The sequence below is a fragment of the Mandrillus leucophaeus genome, unplaced genomic scaffold (genome assembly GCF_000951045.1).
Source record: "Mandrillus leucophaeus isolate KB7577 unplaced genomic scaffold, Mleu.le_1.0 Scaffold518, whole genome shotgun sequence".
Classification (NCBI taxonomy): domain Eukaryota; kingdom Metazoa; phylum Chordata; class Mammalia; order Primates; family Cercopithecidae; genus Mandrillus; species Mandrillus leucophaeus.
Genome location: NW_012105564.1, coordinates 1,803,110 through 1,828,511, shown reverse-complemented (window position 1 = coordinate 1,828,511; position 25,402 = coordinate 1,803,110). Strand labels below are relative to the sequence as shown.

The following is a 25,402-nucleotide window of genomic DNA, read 5'->3' as shown; positions in this document are numbered from 1 at the left end:
AAAAAATTCTATGTCAATGCAAAATATTTTGTGTCTGTATAACCATGGGAGTGTCCTTACTGCCTTCTATAAAATTGCTGAAGCTTTGTATATGGACACATTTTATACAACTAAAACTGAAAAGCCTAGTCAATTATTTGGGTATATAGAAATGACTCATTTATGAAACATTTCTAAGTAACATTTCTACAGTGAAGATTTATAACATTGAAAGTTAGAAATTATTTCCAAATATATGTATACTAAAAGTACCTAGATATAGCCGGGTGCAGTGGCTCACGCCTATAATTCCAGCACTTTGGGAGGCCGGGGAGGGCAGATTACTTGAGGCCAGGAGTTCGAGACCAGCCTGGCCAACATGGAGAAACCCTGTCTCTACTACAAGTACAAAAATTAGCTGAACTTGGTGGTACACTCCTATAATCTCAGCTACTTAGGAGGCTGACACACAAGAATCACTTGACCCTGGGAGGTAGAGTTTGCGGTGAGCTGAGATTGCACCATTGCATTCCAGTCTGGGTGACGGAGTGAGACTGTCTCAAAAAAAGAAATCTAGATGATATGTCAACAGGCTAACCAGAAGTTATAGACCTTCACAGTTTTCCTTTTTATGCTTACCTGAGTTTCTAAACTACAGTAAACCTATACTAGTTTTATAACTTGACAAAAATCTAAGCAAAACATGATTTGTCCATTTGATTCCAACTCTGAGAACATTATCTTCTATTAAATCACCATTAAACAATGAACAAAGCTTTGAAATTTTGGAACTTTGAAAGTTTTAAAAGTGGTGTTATAGACTTTTCTCATGTTCCTGGTAGTTAGCTAAAATGTTTTTGTGTTACATGTTGTTGTGTTACAGCAAAGCAAGTTAACTTATTTGTGCCTAGCTTGGATAGGGCAAATTACGTGAAATGCACTGAAATATAAATAAACACCAATGCAATACATCCAAATACTCTATCTTGGAGATCTATTTTATCACTTACATTCTAGTTTTGGACACTGTGTGGAAATGCCCTGACTGCAAAAAGAGGGATATTTGGCAAAACGGGGGATCTTCAGACCATCCTTTGCCTTGCATGTGCCAAAGAAGACATCACCTACTCTGGTGCTTTAAATGGTGACATCTATGTCTGGAAAGGGCTCAATTTAGTCCGCACCATTCAAGGAGCACACAGTGTAAGTATTACCATGTGGAAACTGTGAGTGACTTACTAAATAAGGTAAGACCACGAATCCCTCCCTGTGTTTTTCTCTTGTTGTTTTTGAATCAGAGGACCCTGCTGAACACTCTCCACTCGTGACAATTTCCCAAATTACGTTTGCTCATCTAAAGGAAAACATATTTCAAAGCACACAATGTAATTAACCTTCACTTTAACTATTAATTGCTTGATTTGTGTCATCCTCAGTAGTTTGACAGAATACTAGAACTAGCTCATCAGGTTCATCTTACCGGCACTTCTTAAACTTTAATGTGCCCATGAGTTTCTGGAGGATCATGTTAAAATGCAGATTCTGGCTCCATAGGTCTAGGATGATGTCGCCACTGCTCATCAGTGACCCATAGTTTGAACAGGAAAGGTGTAGATAACTATTGCTCTTACATTGGTTGATAAGATAGATTGTCCTCATTCTTTACATAGAGGTGCAGGGTGTTACCTCCACACCAGTGTCTTGAGCTCTTAAGGTACAATCAGAAACCATTGATAACCACATATCTTCTGGTGGTCTGCTCTGTAAGAACAAGGACAAACTTCTTACCACTCTGCCCTCTTTTTTGACACATATGAAAATGACTACATTTTTGTATCTACAGATGATAAAATTGTCCCTACAAATGGGAAGATGATGTGAAAGGCAAAGCCTATCATAGTGAATGGAAATTGGGTAATGATATTACTGGAAATGATAAACCTTTAGCTTATTGCCTCCAAACTGATTCCCTATACCCTTAATATGAAGAAAAGTTTAAGCAACTCTTAGAGCTATGACATTTCAGATCTTTCACTATATGTTGCAGGTGAATTTTCTTGGCTTCACTGATTATGAAACAGCTCTTAAAATAATAGGTCAGTATTTGTCCTCATTCATAAAAGCAGCTGCCTTAGTAACCTAATTTCTTTTTATACTGGATCTTATGTCAACATTATATTCTTGTAGCACTCTTGAACAAACCAAATAAAGTATTTTCCTGTGGAGGAGCATCTTTAAATTACTAAAACTATTTCCCATGTGAAAATCTTCAAACGATGCTTAACGAGCTAACACAAGTGCAATTTACATTTTCAGTTAGGTTCAAGTGATACCTTTGTGAGCTCACTGAGGTACATTTTGGGCACTTTTGTGCCTATGAAAGTGTTTATGTTCCTAGCCTCTTATCTGTACTTAATTATTTTAGGCAGCAACTTCCATGAAACACCTCCATAGTTGTCTTTTCTCTCTAAGGGCCACTTATCACATAAAAGAATTTGATTCCCATACCTGCATTAATTATATTTTTGAATTTTTTTAAAACTGCCATCTTTTTAGTAGTGGTAAAAGAGCACTTAAACTAGTTTGCTTTGATTATTATGATTTTTTAAATGTAGCTGAGATGAACAGTATCATAAATGGCTATTTGGTCTATTGTCAGCATTTCAATAGAGAACAGGGGGGTTTTATTTTTGTTTTTGCCTTGTTATGTTTTTAAATCAACATTCAACTGTATCTAGTCATCATACTTAGGATGGTTGCAGCATTGAGTATTACCTATTTTAATCAACAGGCTGGAATCTTTAGCATGTATGCTTGTGAAGAAGGCTTTGCCACTGGTGGGCGAGATGGGTGTATACGACTATGGGACACTGATTTCAAACCAATAACCAAAATTGATCTCAGGGAGACAGAACAAGGATATAAAGGTAATATATGTATTAAACTTACCTGTAACTCTGGATGTGAAATATAATGTGAAGTTCTGTATTTGTATTTGTTTCTTTGTACCCCATTTTTAGAAGGCAGTTTATATAAATATATTGAATACAAGCAAAAGTATGTTAAAAGTAAATGGATGTCCTTTTTCCTAATTTGCACAAATGCATCTGTATGAACCAGCAATGCTGCAGCCAAAATAAGCATTCTGATGAAGTTGCTGAGGTTTCTTAGGAGATGGGATTGTCAGTGACAAAACCGAGAAATTCTAGACAAGTTGGTTATCATAAGAGTGAATGTGCCCAGCCTCTGAAAACAAATGAGAGGAGAAATGTGACAAATTTATTTTTTAAAGATAGCGTTAAAGTAGTAGACACTATAGTAGTAGGGATTAAGGGCATGGGCTCAGTCATGTGGTGTGGGTTCAAATTCTTTTTCCCTATGAGAGAGTTAAGAAATTGAACAGCAGTCTCAAATCTCGGGGCATCTATTTCCCCATCTATAAAAGGGAGATAATACTAGCACCAGCCTCCCATGGTTGTATGAGGATTAAATATACTTGTGAAATGCTTAGGATGAGGACTAAATATACTTGCAAAGTCCACTTAGCACTCAAATTGTTAGCTATTCTCACAGTATATAGAGTGCGTATATCAGAATACAATACATCTTTTAAAATTCTCATGATAGGCCTGTTACCTTTTGACAGATAAAGAATTTACAGCCGAGAAAGATTAAAGTGGAAAATGTAAATAGGAAAGACAAGAGGAAGTCATAGCGTTGTTAATATGCTAAGCACAGGTTGGGAGGTTCTGTTCACTCCCCACAGGTGGGCCGCAGACCCAGCGCCAAGGGAGGGGTACATGGTATTGTGAGCCGTGGAGGTCCACAGGATGAAAACTTACCCATCATTCTCATGAAGGGGAATCTTTTTCAGTGCCAAGATGAGGGAGAGATTTCCTGAGCATCTTTTAGAGAAGACCCGGTGACATAGGGCTCAAAGTCCTCAACAGGCCTGAAACGAGCTGTGTCTCCTGGGTTGTTCCTCATGAAGCCCCTGCTATGTGACCTGATGGCGATGCTGCCACAGAGATTGTTCCATAGGCCAGATCGTATGGCAGTGCGCGGTTCTCTCTGCTGGCCTTGGGTAGATTTCAGAGGACTGGGAGAAGAGAAGACAGCGTAGAATGCGTATCCTTCAGGCCATCCTTAAATAGTGTTGTTTTCAGTAAAACTTTTCCAACAGTTGAGCAACAGGGAAATGAGCTGGATATTGTACTTCCTGTTTATACCTGGAGGCCAGCTGCTTTATGTATCTGTGAAACAAAAATGTGCATTTAAGTCAACTAATCCAGGATTGGACCGTTGTCTTCTCATGGAGGCTCAGGATGCTGGTGTGCACACATTTCTGAATACTAGGCACAGAGGTTGGCATAGGAAGCTGTGGAATTTGGTGTCTACCTCAATGTAGGGACAAGGAGATCAAAGTCCTTAAGTTCTCTGCCATAGAGTGTGGGCCAGGGAAACTTGATCCAGAAAAAACATAACAAACAGATATAAGCAGGTAAGTACCCGTAAGAGCATTTTTTTTAAGTACAGTAGCCAAAAGTGTTTGACGTTGAACCATGAGGCTTCTTGGTGTATCTTTCAAGGTAAACCAGAAACCAAAACATATACTTAGAGAGTGGAGTCAACTTGCCAGATGTGATTAGTAACCATAAACTGCCTAAACATTGGAGAGCACCAACCAGGATTCATGACTCTTGTTTGGCAGTTACTCCATTTAATCTAAAAAATGTATCACATAATTAAGGCATACATTTTAAAGCATAAGGGTCAGCGAAGAAGCTATTGGTTTACCCTGCTATACTTTTCTGCCCAATACTGAGTCCTTGAGCCTGGCTCTCCTGGGAGAGTTCAGGGACCAGTTCTGAATGAGTATCTATGTAACCAGGTGTTGTCCTGATCACATGGGCCCCACAGCCACCTCGCGTCTACAGTTAGGACAGTCAGCGATGCCCTCCGTTGGACATCAGTCTCAGATTCCCGCCCCATCCTTGCCAAGATGAAAGCAGATGTGGGTGGTACACAGTGGACACTGGGAACCCGAAACAAGCCTGAACCTCATAGGATGTGCCCTGTGGTGCCTGGGCTTGGCGTTTATCAGGGATTGGTGTGCATCTTAGATGACTTACTGATAAGGCAGTAACCTGCGTTTTGTGGGGAGAAACAGACTGCTTTTAAAGGATGGTATAGATCATGTTCCAGTTTGAGTCCAAGGGAGTCAGAGAGGGCATGGGGGCTGGGATGGAGCTCCTAGGAGAGTGGAGATGGCACTGCTTAGCACGCAGCCCCGCAGTGTGGATGCTCTAGATGATGTCTTCACTTTTAGAATTGCTGCTGACCACCAGTACTCTTAATTGCTTAGTATTTTACTTTAAACTGATTAATGTATCTTTTTAAAACTTCGCTGTAAACTAATATTTGTAACGTGAGTTTCATATGCTGGGATCTAATTTTTGCCCTTGGAACACCCACCTAAAATTATCCCCTCCCCCTGGCTTGGGCAACATTGTCACAAAAGGCCACTGTGTATCATCAAGCATCAAAAGAGTTGCTGGCCTTCATTCCAGCCCCCAGTGAAAAAACAATATACATGTAGCATCAAAAGAAGAAAAGGCTCCTGGTTTGAGTTACTGGTAACAGCTAAAGTCTGGCCCACCCATTGCTCCCAACTTAGGGAGTTCTGGAGCCTGCATGGGCAGGGCCATGTGGGGAAACTTGCTCTGAATCCCCCTCTAAGGCACTCTGTCGCGCTCAGCCAGGCCTTGGTGAATAATCAGCCAGGCCATTATTCCACTGAAGCAAGGAAGGAGGATGTGGAGTTCCAGGGCCATTTTCCGCAGCTCCGAGCAGGGAGAGACTCTCAGAACCGGCCTTCCTGTGGTCTTGGAGGCCGGCTGCCGGGGCCATCCTGTGATGGGGCAGCCTCTCCAAGGCACGTGGAGGTGTGCCCCAAATCCAAAGTGAAGTAGAGTGACCCAGCACAAGTATAGGAATTAAAATACATAGGATTTGAGGAAATAAAAGTAATCAAGATGTAAATAGCTTTCTGGCGTAGCTTCCCCTTCAGCCAGGCAATACCATACCCTTGGTCCTTTGAACATTAGCAGAGAGCTGAGCAAATAAGAGGGAGGGAAAAGGGAAGGAAAGAGGGTGGGAAAGGAACAAAAGAAAGCAGAGTGGACAGAAGATGGTCAGGTGTCCTCCCCACCCCCCGCCACCGTCTCATCCCTTCCCTCAAAGAAGACTTGGCTTTCTGCTCCACCTCTCTTTGCCTCAAACAAACCAAGTATATTTGAAAGGAACAGATTCAGGCAGAGCAGCGTTAGACTTCCTTGCCCTCAGTTTGGACATGAAGCTTCCTTGCTCTCAGTTTGGACATGACAGTTTTATTTTTATAAGAACTATCTTGATATAAATGAGCTTTCTTCTGTGTTTTTGCTATTTGTAAAACAGTGACACTCTAATTTATTTCAATGGAAATGTAGTGATTTCTCATCTTACTCAAACAGCCAAATAGTTTTCTAAGTAAATTTAACCAGAGAATTAATCATGGCCATAGCCCAGTTCCCATGACATGGTATGGGTAATTTTCTATGTTCTATACATTTAAAAGTATTAGCGAAAATTAAGAAATTGCTACTTACTAGTGCTTAGGAATCTGAGGGTATTTATAAAGATCACACTTAGTGTACCACCTGTAAAGACTTGTGTTGCTCCTCCTGTAGATGTCTAGATGATTTACAAAATGAATCTGACAATTTCCAAGTTGTTTAATGCAAATCTTTGCAAGATTGGCATACATTTGCATCTTCTAATAACTATTAGCTGTTAACCATCAAGAAAGAAGTTTTAAGATGAACCAAGATGGTTACTAAGCTCAGAAAAAAATGATGACATGGCTTTGTAATAAAGTGACATTGTTAATTCTTTTATGTCTTTGTAGTAGCTTGAGCTAATTAGGACACTTGACTTACAGTAAAAACAATTAACCCCACTTTAGGCTGAGTGTGAATCGGCTTGGAGATGGGTCACATTCACATCAAGAATTGGTTAGTGTCAGATCTGATTCTCCGGCTCCCTCCCTTCTCCCCAAGGCTTAGTCAAAGAAAATGTCCCTCACATGATGAGGGGGGCCATCCCTCAGTGAAGGGAATTATAGCATTTTACTTGCACCAGTGACTTGTGCATCTTTTGTGAGTTATTGGATTTTTGCTGACTGGGTGTTTGAACAGGTTTCTCTAGCAACAACACAAGATGATAGAAACCAACAACCTAATTCCCCCAGGATCCTTCATCAGCAATTCTGAAAGCCAAAAAGTTCAGATTACCAGAAGATTTTAAAAATAACTAATGTGGCAGCAAAACTTGACCCGTTATGAGGCTATTGGGTGTTTTTATATATTTTGTTACAGAAGTATTTAATTTCAAGGTGCTGCCTTAGTGTCTGCTGGATATATTACAAGTACAAAATCCAAATTTTTCTGAATTCCAAAATGCATCTGGCACCAAAGGATTTCAGCTATATGGGGTTGTTGTCCTCCAATATACATCTTAGTGAATATAAACTTCTGGAATTTTCAAGTTGGGACAGACCCTGGATGTAAGGCGGCGGCGGGGGATGGGGGGAACTCCCGTACTTCATGGATGGTAGAATGAGGCCCAGGGTCATTAGCATCAAGCTAATTGTAAACTGAGGTCACTCACTCATACCTCACACCAAGCTTCATGACAGTGCATGCTGAGTCTGATCACTTTTAAAGCACATTTATGATCTGGGTAAAATAATGAAGCTTAGGTAACTTATAGCGGTGGCAAGAAAAGCCAAAAATTCTTAAAATCCATCAACCAAAATGAATTACTTCTAGGATAATAAAACACCATTGAGTTAATGGTTATAAATGATTCTGACTAAAGGAATACAGTAATTATTCACATGGTATAAGATGTATTATTTACTTATTTGTCCACTCAGTAAACATTTATTAAACATCTAAGTGCCAGATACATGCCTAGGAACTGAATAGGAAGTCCTGAAAAGTATGCTTCAGTCATGATTACATTTAAGGTGTGGGTGGAGGTGGGGGGAATTCTGTGGGTTTTGTTTTAACTACCAACACATATTTGTTGAGTTGTTGCTGTGTCTAATGGACTATAAAGTCCGAATCCAGAAAGATCCTGTATTAGGTGAATCACTGAGCAAGAATTAGAGGCCGAAATTCCAGGACATGAGATGCCCTGCTTAGACTTGTCACTATCTTCACTGCCCCTTCCCTGGTCTGGGCCACTGCCGTTTTTCACATAGAATACTGCAGTTGCTTTATAACTTGCATTCCTGCTTCGACCACCATCCTCTGCACAGCAGCTAGAGGGATTGTTTGAACTTTACGTGAGCCAGATCACATTACTGCTTTCCTCAAAACCCTCCAATGATTCATCTTACCCAGAATCAAAGTCCTTATGGCAGCTCACCACCGCTCCCCATTGCTCTGCTTTGCCCTGTCTGCTCCTTCCCCTCTCTGCCCTCCCAGCCTTCTCCCTCTGCCTGTGACACTCTTGCCTAGAATCTGCATGACTACTTCCCTCCTCTCCTTCAAACCTTTGCTCAAATAAAGCCTGTGCTGATGACCTCTTCTAGAATTGCAACTCATTCTGCCTCCACCACTCCAAGTATTCCAAATCCCCTTCTTCCGGGTCTAGCTTTCCCTTGTAACATACAGTATAATTTCTGTGTTACATTCTTAGCTATTGTCTGTTTCCATAAAGGTAAGGATCTTTGTTCACTGATGCCTCCCACCCACTTAGGATGTGCCTAGTGTGTGCTGGAGTCCTGGAAGTAGCTGTCAGGTAAATGAAAAGTGTCGTAGGACTGGAGGGTGGAGCCTTGTGGAAGAGCGCAAGTGATGAGGACGCAGAAGGAGCAGATAACTTGGTTTCTTTGTGTCAACCTGTGACACCGTAAGCTTGCACTCCAAGGGCCAGCTACAGGAGGTCTTAGAGGTTTAGGGAGGCATGTGGCATGATCGGATCTCCACTTAGTTCTCCTGCCCCAGAGCAGAGAGCAGACTGGGGCGGGATAGGATCGGAGGTGGGAGCCCAGGTGGTGGTTCCGCAGTGTTCATGCTTATTACTGTTTTTATTCCTCAGAGTACCGTGATGGTCAGATAGTCTCGCAGCTCTCAACCAGGAGTGATTTTTGGACATTTGACATTGTCTGGAGACATTTTTGATTGTCGCAACTGCAGAGTTGCGACTGGCATCTGTGGATAGAGGCCAGGGACGCTGCTAAAAGTATTACAATGGACAGGAGAGTCACCACAACAAAGAATTACCCGGCCCCAAATGTTGATAGTGTTGTTGTCAAGAACCCTTGCAGAGAACATCCAAAAGACCAACTCTCAAACCTGAGAACACCCTTGTTTACGATAGAAGCAAAATAAGCACATCCTATTCTCCGGTCCCACAGGTGGCTCCATTACTCACCTCTTGACTCCTTGCGACTGTCACAGCTCTCCCTGTGTGCCCACCGCTTTTCTTTGGGCATGTCCTTCAGCCTCACTGTTCTGCTGAGAAGGTGGAGGAACACTGCAGAGGCCCGTGCCTCAGGAGCTGGAGACAGATTGGCAGCCAGGAGACGTGGTGGCGTTGTGTGCTCAGGTTCCATGTGTGACATGGTGTCTGGGCTGCTGGCCTGACTTGCTGTGTAGTAATTCCTCTGTAAATACCCCTCTTGAGCCAGCCTTATATAAAAGCTAGCCTGGATGGGTTCCCTCCCTGGGTGGAAGGCCATGGGCTTGGCTGTGTGTTCTCATCTTCTGATGTCTCACTGGGCTTTGTGGATCTTTCACAGTTCCTGTGGCTATAGGATTTTGAATCCTGTGGAGTGGGTTTTGAAATAAGCAGAGATTTTGTAAAAAGAAACCTTCCCTATGAATTCTGCTGGAGATTCTCAGGCAGGGAGCCTTTGTGAACAGGAGCAGCAGGTCATAGGCAGTCCGCACTGAGGATGACCTGCAGCCCCAGCCCTGCGACTCTCCCAGCTCAGGACCAGTGCTGAATGCCCACTCTGTGGTGGCCTTTGTGGTACATGCTCTACACACAGGATCCCATTTAATCCTCAAACTCCCCTGGGGGTCCCCTGCAGGGAGGCTTCTCAGGCTGAGATCTGGGCAGTCACACGGGCCCCGTGCTCACGAGGGCCCTGTGGTTGGTTGCATGCTTTGCTGTCACTTCCTTGGAATTCTTAATCATTTTTTAGCAAGGGGCCCCACACTTCTGTTTGGTACCGGGCTCTGAAATCATGAGTGTTTATGAATCCCTGGGGAGATGTATGTCTTTCCTCCTGCATTTCTTTCACATTTCCAAAGTCTGTCTTCAGCATTACCGTTAGAACATCAGAAGCCCCCACAAGGCCTAGAGCTCCTGTGCCCAGGCTCCAGGCTCCCTACGTGGCCTCAGCCACCCCTTCCTGAGGGGCTGCAAGGGCAAGGGGCTTTGAAGGCCTCTGCTGTCTTTTCCACATCCTCTCCCAATACTCCCTCTTAAGTCTGGGTGAAATTACTGTTCCTCTCTCTCTTGTTCTTACTACCTTTTACCTCTCGCACTCAAGGCATTCCCTGGTTTTGCATCCTTAATAAAGTTAGGTTTACAGGGGACAGCTACAACCTTGTCTTGTTTTACCTTCAGTACTATGTCCAGGGCATACATTCACAGAGACAGGAAATAACTTTGTGGGGAAGGGTATTAATGCCACACTTGTACTGCCTGAATCCTCATTTTTTTTCCCCTATTGCTTGCTTGCTCTGTGACTTGAGGCAAGTAACACAAACTTTCTATACTGTCATTTCCTCATCTGTTCAGCATGTATTTACTAGCCCCATCGAGGGCCCGGCGATGTCCATGGGGTTAATAATAACACCACCTTCTAAGTACGCACGCGCATTCACGGGCACAGGGCTCGGTTATGTTGGTGAGGATCCTTACTGCCCACCTGCAGGGCTTGCTTGTTAAAGTCAACTTCTTGGAGATGACACTGTCTTCGTCATCATTTGCTCATCGTCCTTGGGCTTTCCCATCCAGTGGGGTAGAGTTTGTCAGCATGTGACTGAAGAACCACTGCGTTAGAATCAGCTGGGGACCTGCGGGGCACTCTGAATTTTCAACAGTCTGACATGCGAGAACATACTAGCTGGAGAACGGCTTAAGCAGGCGGTGGTTCTCAGCCCTGGGGAATTAAAAGTAATGAAGTCTTGGTCTGCTCCAGACCAACTGGGAGGAATATCTGGGAGGGGCGCAAGCATCTGTATCTTTTGAATGCTCTCTCTGTGGATTCTGGTGTACACCGAGGGTTGGAAACAACTGTGCCTGGCCCTTTACCATATCAGGCCTTGGAACACGGGTTTTAAGAACACTATTAAGTACTAGTCTCTCCCTGCTTTCAGTTTTCCTCTTTTGGACCAAATAATTGGCAGAAAAGGCCATTTTCTTCCCCAAATAATTTGTTCTCTTTGTGTACTGGAACATAGCCTTTTCCTCTGCGAGTCTGCAGTGGCAGCAGATCAAAATTATAATAGCAAATGACAAAAACTAAGTTGTAACATAAGGCAGAGTAAGACTCTAGGAAAGATCCATGGGGCACTTCATAGTTCCTGGCACTGCCACCTTACAGGGCTCGGATGTGACTGCACGTACAGCAAGTTGTTCTGTGCTGAGATGTAAACTTAATAAAAAGATCCTGGCACAAAACCCTGCGGGTTAAAATAATAGCACAACATATTGATTCATTCCTCAGTGCCAGACACTGGCTCAAGTGTTGTTGCATTGAGTTCTCACAATGCTATGAAGTGTGAGTGCTAATATCTCTACTTTACAGATGGAGGAACTAACAATATGAATGACTAAATATCTTACCATGTCACACAGCTGGGAAGGGCTGGTATATAAATCCAGTTCATATCTTTAACTGTTGAAAATAAACTCGTGGTAGAAAATAAGCAATGTCCCTTAGTAATGAGGTCTGATTTGATATAGACTAGAGCTCCCCATGGCCAGGCTTCAGGACTATAGCAGAGGGGATTGAAAGGATGCTGTCTATATTCTCTGGTCTGAATATAAAATCAGGGCCACGGACTGGTGAGAATTTGGTCTTGGCATTAAAGGATTTTTTGGTTTAGATGGGTGGTTTGCTCTCTACTGCCATCTGCTGGCTCTCTGTACCAAGCACAGGCCCAAGTTCCACGTTTCTCATCACAAGTGGCGCAGGGCATGGTGTCCAAATGTGGACACCTCATCTGTGTGGTAAAACGCCTTCAGTTCATACCGTCAAAAGTAACAATGATGTGTATTTCTCCAGAAAAGAGAACTTCTGTGGTTTTAAATGATTAGGATGGTTTCTCCTGTTTCTCTTAACTACTGTTGGGTTTGTAACCATATTCCAAATACTAGCTTATGTTTCTCTGACTCGCAGAGCAGAATATAAAGGAGTATAAGACAGCTTCGTTGCCTTGGCCAGCCCAACTGGGACATCATGATTACCTTTCTGTTCTCTGGGTTTGTGTCAGAAGTAAAAAAACTAAGCCTGGATAGACAGGAGAATTGAATTAATGCCAGAACTTTGTGCCATTCACCAAGGTCTCACCAGAAGGTTCCCAGAAGAGACTGTGTGGTTCTCTTTACCACTCTTGCATGTGGAAGAACAATTAGATTTAAAAAGGATGGAAATGGGATGTTATTAGGAAACATGAATATGGCTTTTGACCCCAACCGATGTCTTCCTTTTTAAAATGGTTATCTTAGGAATGAGAGTGACCTGGTATTGTACCTATCGCCTGGTGGACATATCCCGTGAGGTTGACTTGTCTGATGTGACAAAAGACAATTGATGTATTTAAAGAACTGAGTACTTATGGAGAGACCCAGTTGCTTTCTGAGAGAAAATGTTCACAGCTCATAAAGTTGATATTGCAAGCAATGAAAATGTAGCAACTCCTTCTCTGGTTCTCTTCCCTTCCACCCATATGTAGCCAGAAATAATCCTTGCTAAGCTTCGCCCTTACGTTGGTTAGTTCAGTGGAACCCTTTTTCAAATGAACCCTTTTACAAATGAAATCGGAGATGGTGAGGTGCCGAGGGAAATACAGCAGTGGAATCCTCAGACTCCCGCCTCTTGCTGTCCCATTTCCTGGCTCTCTCCTTGCCAGGACCCTGGCACTCCTCTGAGGAATGCAAGAGCTCCCTGGATGTGGTCTGAAAAACACTGAGTGCCATGTGACTTGACTGGTTCATTAGTCTGGACTGAGTTGGAAGGTTCGTCTTTGTTTCTGAGCCTCTTAAACTTGTTTTAAAGAGAGGATATATAGATATATACTGAATGTCAATATTTAATTCCAGGTCATGGGTGGTTATAATAATCTTTTTTCCTTGATGAATTTGTTCCCCCAAATAAGGTTAAAAAATAGCAGGGCAATAAATACAGTAAAAAAGTAGTTTATTTAGTTTTTGCTCATGTTGGAATATCATTAACTCTTTCCTTCCTGATAATGCTGAAGAGTACAGCATTAAACCCTTTCTGTAATAAAGCATAAATGTATGCTTGACCAAATATAGCTCCGGGTCCTAGGGAGGAATTCAAGTCATTTGGCCTTGAGAGACCAGAGATGCTGTTGGAGGCCTTGGGAGAATGAGTGTGTTCATGCTTACAGTGAATCCATGGATTCCAGGCCTGCCTGGAAAAGGGCCATTGTCTTTAAAACAATCAATGGCATTATAAAAGGGCTATGATCTGAATATTTAATGACAGTTAAAATATATAACATATCACTTAGATGTAATGTATATGTCTATGTGTGTATACAGTGTATGTGTATATAGGTACACATATACATTTGCATCACTTTAGTTGGTTTTTGATGCATGGATATCTGCTTACATATGTCTGGCCCTTTTAAAAATGTAATCTTCATTAGGGCAGGAGCCTGTCTTGTTCACTGTTAAGCTCCAGTGTCAGGCACAGAGTAGTGCTGAATGAAAATTTCTGGAATAAAGGAATGAATATATCCCTTCTTTGAATGTTCTTACTGAGTAACAGGGGTAGTATCTTTTATTTCTTGGCATCTCCAAGGACTCAAATGTTTGATTCTGATGTTTTATTTCATTTGCTCAGTAATTCTTTATTGAGTGTCAACAACGTGACAGTCACTGTGCCCAGATACTGAGGATATAGCAGTAAATAAAACTGATAAAACTCTCTTCACAGACCTTTCTCTTCTACTGAGAGGAAGCAGACAATAAACACAGTAAAAGTAGATTGCTTTTTGCTGATGTTGAAATACCACCGACTCTCCTTTCCTGATGATGGCGAAGAGCAAAGCATTAAACCCTTTGTGTAATAAAACTAGATGATGCAAAGCCTGCTGGGGAGACAACTAATTCAGCCCCTCCTGCCAATCCCCTGCAGGAACTGAGAAAAACACCAGGGAGGAAACGGGAATATGTTGACTCATGAGTGGTAATGAAACCCCAAAAAGGGTAGGAAAGAGATCAGGACAAAGAGGGGAGCCAGTGGCAACAGGATTGTGGGAGCAAGGCCGTGTGGTTCTCTGCAGCTGAGCTGCATGCCCTGTCAGCTTGCAATGACATCCTGACTGCTTTTACCATACATCTGCCCTTCCCATCCTTGAAAGCCCATCCTAATGTTTGCAGTGGAGGATTTCAAGTAATTGATCCTGAACTAGTGTTGCCAAGGTGTCTGTACTCCTCCCGGCGGGAATAATGCATCTGCCTCTGTGCTTTCTCCTGCCATTTCAAGACCTGTAGCAGTGAATTCAGAGCAAGGAGTAAGGACAGTTTTCTCATGTATTTGTTGAAAGCCTTACGCCTTGAAAAACTACTTTCTCTTAATAAATGCATTATCTCATTGGATCCTCTCAAGACCACAGTGAGGTGATTAAGATGAAGATTATAGTTAGGGTGTCCATATACCCCAAATTACCCCTTCTGTTGTCCCAGCATCCCAACTGGCTTAGTATTTGTCTTGGGTTTTTTTGTTTTTTTTTTTTTTTTTAAGACAATCTTGCTCTGCTGCCCAGGTTGGAGTACAATGGCGCAATCTCAGGTCACTGCAACCTCCGCCTCCCAGACTCATGCCATTCTCGTGCCTCAGCCACCTGGGTAGCTGGGAATACAGGTACATGCCACCATGTCCAGCTAATTTTTCTATTTTTAGTAGAGACGAGGTTTCACCATGTTGGCCAGGCTTGTCTCAAGCTTCTGGCCTCAAGCGATCTGCCTGCCTCAGCCTCCCAAAGTGTTGGGATTACAGGCATGAACCACCATGCCTGGCCATTTTTTTTTTCAATAGACTTTGTTTTTTAGGGCAGTTTAGGTTCAGAACAAAATTGAGAATGTATAGAGACTTACCATATACCCCTTCCTACCCACAACACACATACATAGCTTCCCTCAGTATCAGTGTCCCCCACCAGAGTGGTATATTTGTTCCAGGGGGTGAATCTACCTTGACATGTCATTATCACCCAGAGGCCGTAGTTCACGTTAGAGTTCGCTCTTGGTGGTGTACGTTCTGTGGGTTTTGACAAATGTGTAATGACATGTCTCCACCATTATAGTATCCCACAGGATAGTTTCCCTGCCCTAAAAATCCTTCATACTCTGCCTGTTCATCACTCTGCCTATTCATCTCTCTGCCCCAGATTTTTAATTTTGCAGTAAACAGTTTTTAGACTTTTATAATTGAAAATATTTTGATAGAACTATTTAGTAGGTCTTTCAACATAGGAAAGCTATTCCTTAGTCAAATACTTTAAAATATTGTGTAAATTTAGTTTTAGAGTCTCTTAAAGGCATTCTAATTGGAATGACAGGTTACATAGTCACCATAATTATAGTCTACATCTGAAGGGGAGAAAAACTGGTCCCCAGCAAGGAGGGAACATTCCTGTGTCTAGCCAGCTGGGCCTAGAGCAGTAGTAGAGCCTGGGTCCTCGAGCTTCTGGTACTTTCTATCCCAGAGACACAGTGCCTGCTGGGGAGGCAGCATGGAGCCCATCACATCCTGGCCTTGTTTTAAAGTAGTTAGGAAAGTGGTACTGCTTCGGTATTTCTAATTCGGATTAGAAAATTCGCTGCCTAAACAAACAACAAACCCGGTAAGGAATGGAACAGATTGCAAAAAAATCCAAGAGATTGAGACCAGGCAAGTGAGGACCTGCCTAGGGAGGATGAAATAGTACTACTGAGATGGAAGTGTGGACTTTAAAGGAGTACTATGCTTTTGGAGAAGAGGCTTTTGGAGAAGATTCCATAAATTAAGTCGGTGAAGAATAGTATTTTCATTGATAAATGTTTGATGGTATTTTGAGACTGAAATTGGAGTTTCATTTGCATATTTCTGAGACACGATGCATCTGTTTATTCCATAGGATATATCTAGATTCTTATCAAATATGTATTAAACTTGTTTAATATGATAATCATCTGTTCTGTAGTATCACCTACATATAATTTTAACACAGTGTTATTCCTAAAGGTTGAACTGATTCATCTTTCATAGCAAATCAGTAGGACATTATTCTGAAGGTTAGGTTTTCATAAAGACCAATTTATCATCTTATACTTACTTTAAGATATAGTATTTAAAATATATTCTACTGTTGAAGACCAGCCTGGGCAACACATAGCAAGACCTCATCTCTACAAAAAAGAAGAAAATTAGCCTAGGCATGGTGTTGCACAGCTGTAGTCCCAGCTACTTGGGAGGGTGAGGCAGGAGGATCACTTTGAGCCTAGGAAGTTGAGGCTTCAGTGAGCTATTGTGCTACCATACTCCAGCCTGGGCAACAGAGTGAGACCCTGTCTCTAAAAAATAAAAACAATCCTGCTGTAGAAACACATAGGTATCCTAAGTCTAGGAAAAGCAGCCGCTCTTTCACAGACTAGATCACAAGGGGTGGAGGAAACATCCAACACTTGTAAGAAAATAACACAGAATGGGCCAGACGTGATGGCTGATGCCTGTAATCCCAGCACTTTGGGAGGCTGAGGCAGGTAGATCATGAGGTCAGGAGATCGAGACCATCCTGGCTAACACGGTGAAACCCCATCTCCACTAAAAATATAAAAATTAGCTGGGCGTGGTGGTGAGCACCTGTAGTCCCCGCTACTCAGGAGGCTGAGGTAGGAGAATGGCATGAACCCAGGAGGCGGAGGCTGTGGTGAGCAGAGATCACGCCACTGCACTACAGTCTGGGTGACAGCAAGACTCCATCTCAAAAATAATAATAAAATAACACAGAATGGTGGCAGCGTTGATTCTCTGCCTCCAGGAGTCCTTAAGATGTGTCACATTTGATGCTATCTTGGTTAAAGGGCATTTACTTTAGGTTTTGTGTGTGTATGAATAGCGTGAAGATTTGCTTCTGTTTTACTTATTTTTGTCAGGCCTCTCTATCCGGAGCGTGTGCTGGAAAGCAGACCGCCTTCTAGCAGGGACCCAGGACAGTGAGATATTTGAAGTGATTGTGCGAGAGCGAGACAAGCCGATGTTGATCCTGCAGGGCCACTGCGAGGGTGAGCTCTGGGCTCTGGCCCTGCACCCCAAGAAACCTCTGGCTGTGACAGGCAGCGATGACCGCTCTGTCAGGTGAGGCCCCACTGCTGTCACCTCTCTGACTTGAGACGGATTTATTTTCCCAAATTTGCTTATTAATAGAAGGATAAAGTGCAGAGTAGAACCACACAGTTTCCAAATGAAACGTTAAGACCTTTAGCCCAACAAGTGGGTTTTTGGCATTTTGCTGCTGCTATTGTCTTTCTTGGCTGCATCTTAAACCATGGAAATGATTTTTAGAAGTGAAAAATACTTGAATACTGGTGAGGCTGGCTTCCAGTTCTTCCTATTTGAAGATTTACGAGCTAAGCACACTCATCTGTGATGAAACCATATTGTCCCCTCGTGCCTTTGGTCTTCTGCAGGGGCTGCATGGAGATTTTACTATTTGGTTAGAGACTCTCTCATTCATCATCATTAGAACTTAAATTCTGAGTCTCAAAATTGTCTTTAGCGCATGAGTAAACTATTATTTTTTTTTAAAGTCTCAGATGAAATTTTGAACCACATCATCACGTCAAAGAATCATGGGGCCTCAGAAAATAGTTTACTCAGAGCCTCCAGCTTTCTTGCTGTGGATCATTTTATTCTTTTGAGAGCGCACTGGCTAAAACGAGCACAATGACTTATGATTCCAGTGTTTTTGTACCTATTAAAGGAATGAACATACAACTTAAAGGTTTGAGATGTAGAATATTACTCCAATTTCAGTATTTTATTACTTAATGCTGAGCTTTGGATATGCTCAACGACAAACAGGCCAGAAAGAGGGAGAGTGTGAGAGGAACAGACTGATCAATCGATTGAATGGCTACTGCCTCTGGGTTTTAATGGCTCAAATAGAACAATGTAAACTGGACTAAAGCTCACTACTTCCCACCTCCCTTATTTTGTATGTTTGAGTCTAATTAAAATAGTTAGTGTAGTCATTCATTCTATTTTTTCCATCTCTACCAAGCATGAAAACCTCATTGATCTAAAAATCAGTGAGAACAGCTAAAACAACTATTGTCTCCTTGTGTGGCATAAACGGTTATTTGGTTTATACTTCACTTTACTCACTTCCTCCTTTTCTGTTTTTCTCTTTCTCTTAGTCTTGAGTTTTCCCACTTATTCAGACACCTGTGAAACTCATTCATACCCATCCAGAAAGAAGTGATTTCAAGGAAGTCCTTCACTTTTATATTTTAGCAATTGTTGAGTCTCAGAATTGCAAACATCCCTGAGGAGCCCTGACTGCCAGAATCTTATTCTCTTTAGCCATTAATTTGACTAGAATCTGTAATGCATTTTTATACAGAGTATTAAAATTTAGGAAGGCTGAAAGTCATAATTTCTGGAGAAAGATGAGCATAATGACTTTAGAAGGATAGTACCATTTACTGAGGAGTGATGGTTTCTTTACTAGTAAAGCAAGGGTTACATTGCTTAAAATAGTACAAGGTTGAAACAGCATGAGATCATGCATAATGGATGAGGTATTGAGAACCTACTCAGCTTGGGCAGGTCAGGGTAGCTCACGCCTGTAATCCCAGCACTTTGGGAAGCCAAGGCGGGCGGATCACGAGGTGAAACCCCGTCTCTACTAAAAATACTCAAAAAAAAAATTAGCCAGGCGTGGTGGTGAGCGCCTGTATTCCCAGCTACTTGGGAGGCTGAGGCAGGAGAACGGCGTGAACCCGGGAGGCGGAGCTTGTGGTGAGCCGAGATCGCGCCACTGCACTCCAGTCTGGACGACAGAGCGAGACTATGTCTCAAAAAAAGAAACAAAAGAACGTGGCTGGGTGCAGTGGCTCACGCCTGTAATCCCAGCACTTTGGAAGGCCAAGGCGGGCGGATCACGAAGTCAGGAGATCGAGACCATCCTCGCTAACACGGTGAAACCCCATCTCTACTAAAAATACAGAAAAATTTGCTGGGCGTGGTGGTGGGCGCCTGTAGTCCCAGCTACTCAGGAGGCTGAGGCGGGAGAATGGCGTGAACCTGGGAAGCGGAGCTTGCAGTGAGCCGAGATCGCGCCACTGCACTCCAGCCTGGGCGACAGACCGAGACTCCGTCTCAAAAAAAAAAGAAAAAAAAAAAAAAAAAAGTACTCAGCTCAAGGCTGCACAGTACAGGCTGCCTAAGGACTAGTAAGCTATTTACTGTGCAGCTCAGCATCATAAGGGATGTGCCCCATCCCTTCTGATGGCGGAATGCTTTGAGAGAAACCGTGCTGCGTGTGACTTATTCTTGTCTATCTGTTGCAGAGCTCAGTCTGCCAAACACTAGTTTGTGTTAAGAGAAGACTATCCTTAGAAAAGCACTAATTGATGGAAGTCAGATACCACAATTGCAACCAACATGTAAAGCCTTATTTGTATCTTCAGATGTTTCATTCGGGTTCACTCACTTTGGGGTGCCTGGATTTAGGTGTTGTGGAGATGGGAACGCATGCTGAAAGCTGTGTTTGAGCTGCACTTGCCCCTTGTTTGCCACTTCTCCAGCAGTGACTGTGCTCACTGGCCAGGAGTCCTGTGAAGTGTCCACCCCCATAAAAGTGGACCCATTCACTTGGGCGCCCAGGGAGCTTGTGAGGAGCAACAGCGGGGATATCATTCGCTCTTCTTCATCTCGGACACATTTTCTTCCTAGGAAGGCCAACAAATGCAACATATACTTCAATCTGTGTGTGCTGAAATAACTGTTACCGGAAAGCACTTCTATATATTTACATACATGTATAGTTACATTGATTATGTATACTGATATGTAGATATATATTTATATTGAGAGATATATATTTATGTTGATATATATTTGTATTGAGAGATATATATATTGATACATGATTTTTTTTTTTTTAGGCAGGGCCTTGCTCTTATTTCCCAGGCTGGAGTGTAGTAGTGTCATCATAGCTCACTGCAACCTCGAACTCCTAGGCTCAAGCTATTTTCCCACCTCAGCCTCCCAAGTTGCTGGGATTACAGGCATGCCTCACTACACCCAGCTATTTTTTAAATTTTTTGTAGAGCTGGAGTCTCACCACGTTGCTCAGGCTGGTCTCGAACTCCTGAGCTCAAGTGATCTTTCCTGCCGTGGCCTCCCAAAGTGCTGGGATTATAGGCATGAACCACTGTGTTTGGCGCATACTTTTTAAAAAGCTAATAGTAATGGCATCTTATCCTATAAGTACTTTTTAACATGTGTGTGTGATGAACAACCCTTGGTATACATAAAGGACAACTTTTAATTTCTGAAGTGAAAGTAATATTTTGTATGAAGTAATATTTAATTTTTTTTTGGTGGGGGGAGACAGGGCCTTGTACGTCACCCATGCTGGAGTGCAGTGGCAGGATCAGCCTTGAACTTCTGGACTCAAGTGATCCTCCTGCTTGTGCCCCCCAAGTACCTGGGACTGCAGGCATGCACCACCACATCCAGTTAATTTTTGCATTTTTTGTAGAGTCTGTGTCTCATTATATTGCCCAGACTAGTCTTGAACTCCTGGGCTCGAGTGATCCTCCTGCCATGGCCTCTCAAAGTGCTGGGATTACAGGCATGAGCCATCATGCCCAGCTTTAATTTTTTTTTTTTTTTTTGTTCTGTGAATCTCAGAATCTTTGGAAATGTTATCTCATTTTATAATTTGTGTTGGTTTCCTTCAAATAATGAAAATGACCCAAAGATGCACTAAACACCTTTCCAGACTCTGACAGGCCATGATGAAGGGCTGTGGTGTGAAGTTCTTGTCTTTTCTTGTTTCTGTTGGTGTGGTGAGCAGGCCTTCTTGCCTTGGGCTGGCCGATGACCATGGGAAGTTGGTTTGGTTTTGTTTTGACTTCGTTCTTGTGCCTAGGCTGTGGAGCCTGGCCGATCATGCCTTGATCGCCCGCTGTAACATGGAGGAGGCGGTTCGCAGTGTAGCTTTCAGCCCCGACGGATCTCAGCTGGCCCTGGGCATGAAGGACGGCTCTTTCATTGTTCTCCGAGTCAGGCACGTACTGATGTTGAAATGGTATTTAGAAATGCTCTTGTGTTAAATGTTACAATTTTCCTGGTTAATACGTGCCAGGACCTTAGGAAAAATCCGTTTACCCATTCAAGTAGGAATGCTGTAGATCTATGATTCCCTGTCTGTAATTCCAAAGTCCTAACACTCTGAAAATACAAAATTATTTGATAATTTGGCAGCATAGTCTAACCCAGCAAACTGATGTGAGGTTGCTTATAATCTAGTACTCTCTTAGTAGGAATAATCATGCATCATGTGACTTGCTGCAAAATTACTGTGTTTAATACAGATTGCTGCCCCAGTCCCCAGTGGGGATGTTACATGATATATTATATATGAATCTTTCTAAAATCTAATGAATAATGAATTCCCAAGCACATCTAATTCCAAGGGTTTCAGATAAAAGACTGTGGGCTTTGTAGTAAGCCAAGAAAAGAGGAAGGAAGAGTAAAGCAGCATCCAGCAGCACCAGATGTTTAGAGGTGAGCTTTAGTAAAAGATTTCTTCTACCTGTAATTGATATTAAAATGGAGTATTTCCTATTTACTAACATCCTATATAATTTTTACTGGAGAAAATTATGACCCACCCTTGTAATTCCTCTGAATGCATTTGTTCTCTGGACTCGCATGCTTTGTAATTACAGAAAAGAAATACAGCTGTAAATTAAATATTGCCCGCTTTGCACAGAGAATTCTCCATAGCTTTGATTGGAGAATGGTCTTAGCACAGTTTATTATACTACATTCTCACTACCAGATTTCTTTTCTGATGGACTTCTCAAGCCTCCTAACACAAACACACACATATTTCCAGGCACTTATTTTATGACATTATAGTACACTATAATGCTATTAATAAATGATAGCAGGTATGAGGGACTGTTATGTAGAACGGTTATTTGGAATTCTTTATGCATTCAGTTTTTTTGGAGTTGATGAAGCCATCTTTACTGACTCAGGGGACCTGCTAGTCGTCATAATCCTACTCACGGTTGTAGGAAAAAAACAACCCCAGTGAGCTTTCAAATGTGAGCAGAAATTCTTAAAAGAATCTGGTCAGAAACAAAACAAAATATTCCAGTGACTCACTGTATTCATGACTGAAATGTTTTAAATGATTACATCACAATTTAACATTTAAAAAGGTAATTTTCTTCAGCTGCTTTTTTGACTTGCTCTTTTTGTGACAAGTATCAAGCTTAACAGTCACTAGTTTCTTAAAGTATAAAAAAGATGATTTGTTTATGTTAACCTTGATATATTCTACCTTTCTCCATGGCGTATTTTTAAAACAATTTGACAAACCCCAACTTTTGAAACAAAAATTTTAGGGAAAAATAATATGTAGTTAAACATGAAAGCAAATATGCATTTCTTTTATAAACTTTAAAAATTGATACATAATACACATATTTTCAGGGTACATGTAATTGCATACATTCATATAGTTTGTGAAGATCAGATCAATGTAATTGGGCTATCCATCCCCTTAAATATTTTTTTCTTTATGCTAGAGACATTTGAATTATTTTCTCCAATTTGGAAATATATGATAGATTATTATAACCTATAGTTACTCCACTGATCTATCAAATGCTAGATCTTACTTCTTCTGTCAAACTGTGGTTTGTACCCATTAATCAACCTCTCTTCACAAATATGCACTTTATTAAATTTTTTGTTTTTACTTTGGAAGCCCAAAATATCATTTAAACAGTTTGTTATTTTCCTATTTCCTAAAATGCCATAAATCTTAAATAATACCATTTTATACATTTCCTCAAAAGTTAATCCTTTAATTCCTGCAGATTTGGTTCTCTTTCAACACCCTTCTTTTTCTGACACATATATTTTAAAACTTGGATTTTCTGCTTGTGGATTTGCTGCTTATCATTTTGCTTTTTATTCTTACAGAGATATGACAGAAGTAGTTCACATCAAAGATCGAAAAGAAGTCATTCATGAAATGAAATTTTCTCCAGATGGTTCTTACCTTGCAGTGGGATCCAATGATGGCCCAGTAGATGTCTATGCTGTTGCCCAGAGGTATAAGAAAATTGGAGAATGCAGCAAGTCCCTTAGTTTCATCACACACATTGACTGGTCCTTGGACAGTAAATACTTACAAACTAATGATGGTGCAGGAGAACGATTGTTCTACAAAATGCCATGTAAGTCATGTGGGGGCCTTGGATGTTTCTGAAAAACAAAATTTTGAACCAGGTGAAGGAAATACAGGACAAGTGTCATGGCTGTTTCCGAATTTGTAAAGCAGGTTTTCTGGTTTTTGCTGGAAAGTCCCCCCCACCTCAGGGCAAGGAATGTTTTCTGTCACAAGATCACAAATCACAAACACTCAAAGGAAAGGTTGATGAGTTAGAACATGTTAAACTAAAAATTAGTGCACAATAAGGGAGACCATGAATGAAATTTAAAGACAAGGCATAGACTAGGCATAAATTCTTGCCATTGTTATAATGGAAAAAAAGATATATATCTAGAATATACAAAGAATGCCTAAGGATAAGGGCAAGGGGAAAAAAAAAAAAACTAGAAAAATAGGCAAATCTCAACCAATAAACAACTAGGAATCAGGGAAATGATAATTAAAACAACAGTAAAGTACCATTTTACACTATTTAGATTGGCAAAAGTCTGATGGCAAGAAAAGGGGAAATGAAACCACGTATACTGCTGGTGAGAGCATGCACCAAGGCATGTGCACAAGGATGTTTGTTCTAGCAGTGTTTGTAATAGCCAAAAATGAGACGCAATGCCTAAATGTTGATCAGCATGAGGAGAGTTAAGTTAAATGTGGTGTAGTCACATAATGGAATACTTCAAAGAACTTGAAAAAATTAAACTAGAGCTACTTGAATCAGTATGGATATATCTCAAAAATATGCTGAGCAGACAAAAGAAAGTTGTAGAATGATATATAGAATGTATGGTCATTTATATAAACTTTCAGCACATGAAAAAATTCTGTGTTGTTAATGACCATAGACATATGTAGTAAATGTTTTAACAATGCGTGGGAATGACAGACACCTCATTCAGGGTGTTGGTTACCCTGAGAAGCAGAGATGATCTTGGAAAGAATAACCCAGTGGGGCCAGGCATGGTGGCTCATACCTGTAATCCTAGCACTTTTGGAGGCTGTGGTGGGTGAATCACTTGAGGTTAGGAGTTCGAAACTAACCTGGCCAACATGGTGAAGCCCCATCTCTGCTAAAAATACAAAAAAATTAGCCAGGCATGATGGCGAGCACCTGTAATTCCAGCTACTTGGGAGGCTAAGGCAGCAGAATTGCCTGAATCCGGGAAGCAGAGGTTGCAGCGAGCTGAGATCGCACCACTGCACTCCAGCCTGGGCAATGGAGCAAGACTCCATCTCTAAATAAATAAATAAATAAATAAATAAATAAATAAATAAAATAAATTTAGAAAAACAGCCCAATGAATTTTAACTCTGAAACATTTTCTTTCTTTCTTTTTTCTTTTTTTTTTTTTTTTTACGGGGGGTCACCCTGTTGCCCAGGGTGGAGCGCAGTGGCCGGATCTCAGCTCACTGCAAGCTCCGCCTCCCAAGCTTACACCATTCTCCTACCTCAGCCTCCCGAGTAGCTGGGACTACAGGCGCCTGCCACCTCGCCCGGCTAGTTTTTGTATTTTTTTTTTTTTTTAGTAGAGACGGGGTTTCAACGTGTTAGCCAGGATGGTCTCGATCTCCTGACCTCATGATCCGCCCATCTCGGCCTCCCAAAGTGCTGGGATTACAGGCTTGAGCCACCGCGCCCG

The 25,402-nt window shown here is 41.8% G+C and overlaps 1 protein-coding gene across 1 annotated transcript in view; it reads left to right on the top strand.

Moving 5' to 3' along the window:
- Positions 1–25,402, top strand: part of EML6 (echinoderm microtubule associated protein like 6) — a 264,728-nt gene that overhangs the window by 117,723 nt on the left and 121,603 nt on the right. Inside the window, exons 9-13 of the mRNA XM_011996533.1 lie at positions 997–1,182; positions 2,771–2,906; positions 17,437–17,638; positions 21,444–21,581; positions 23,516–23,772. Coding sequence (XP_011851923.1) covers positions 997–1,182; positions 2,771–2,906; positions 17,437–17,638; positions 21,444–21,581; positions 23,516–23,772 — 919 coding nt within the window. The remainder of the gene's footprint in view (positions 1–996; positions 1,183–2,770; positions 2,907–17,436; positions 17,639–21,443; positions 21,582–23,515; positions 23,773–25,402) is intronic.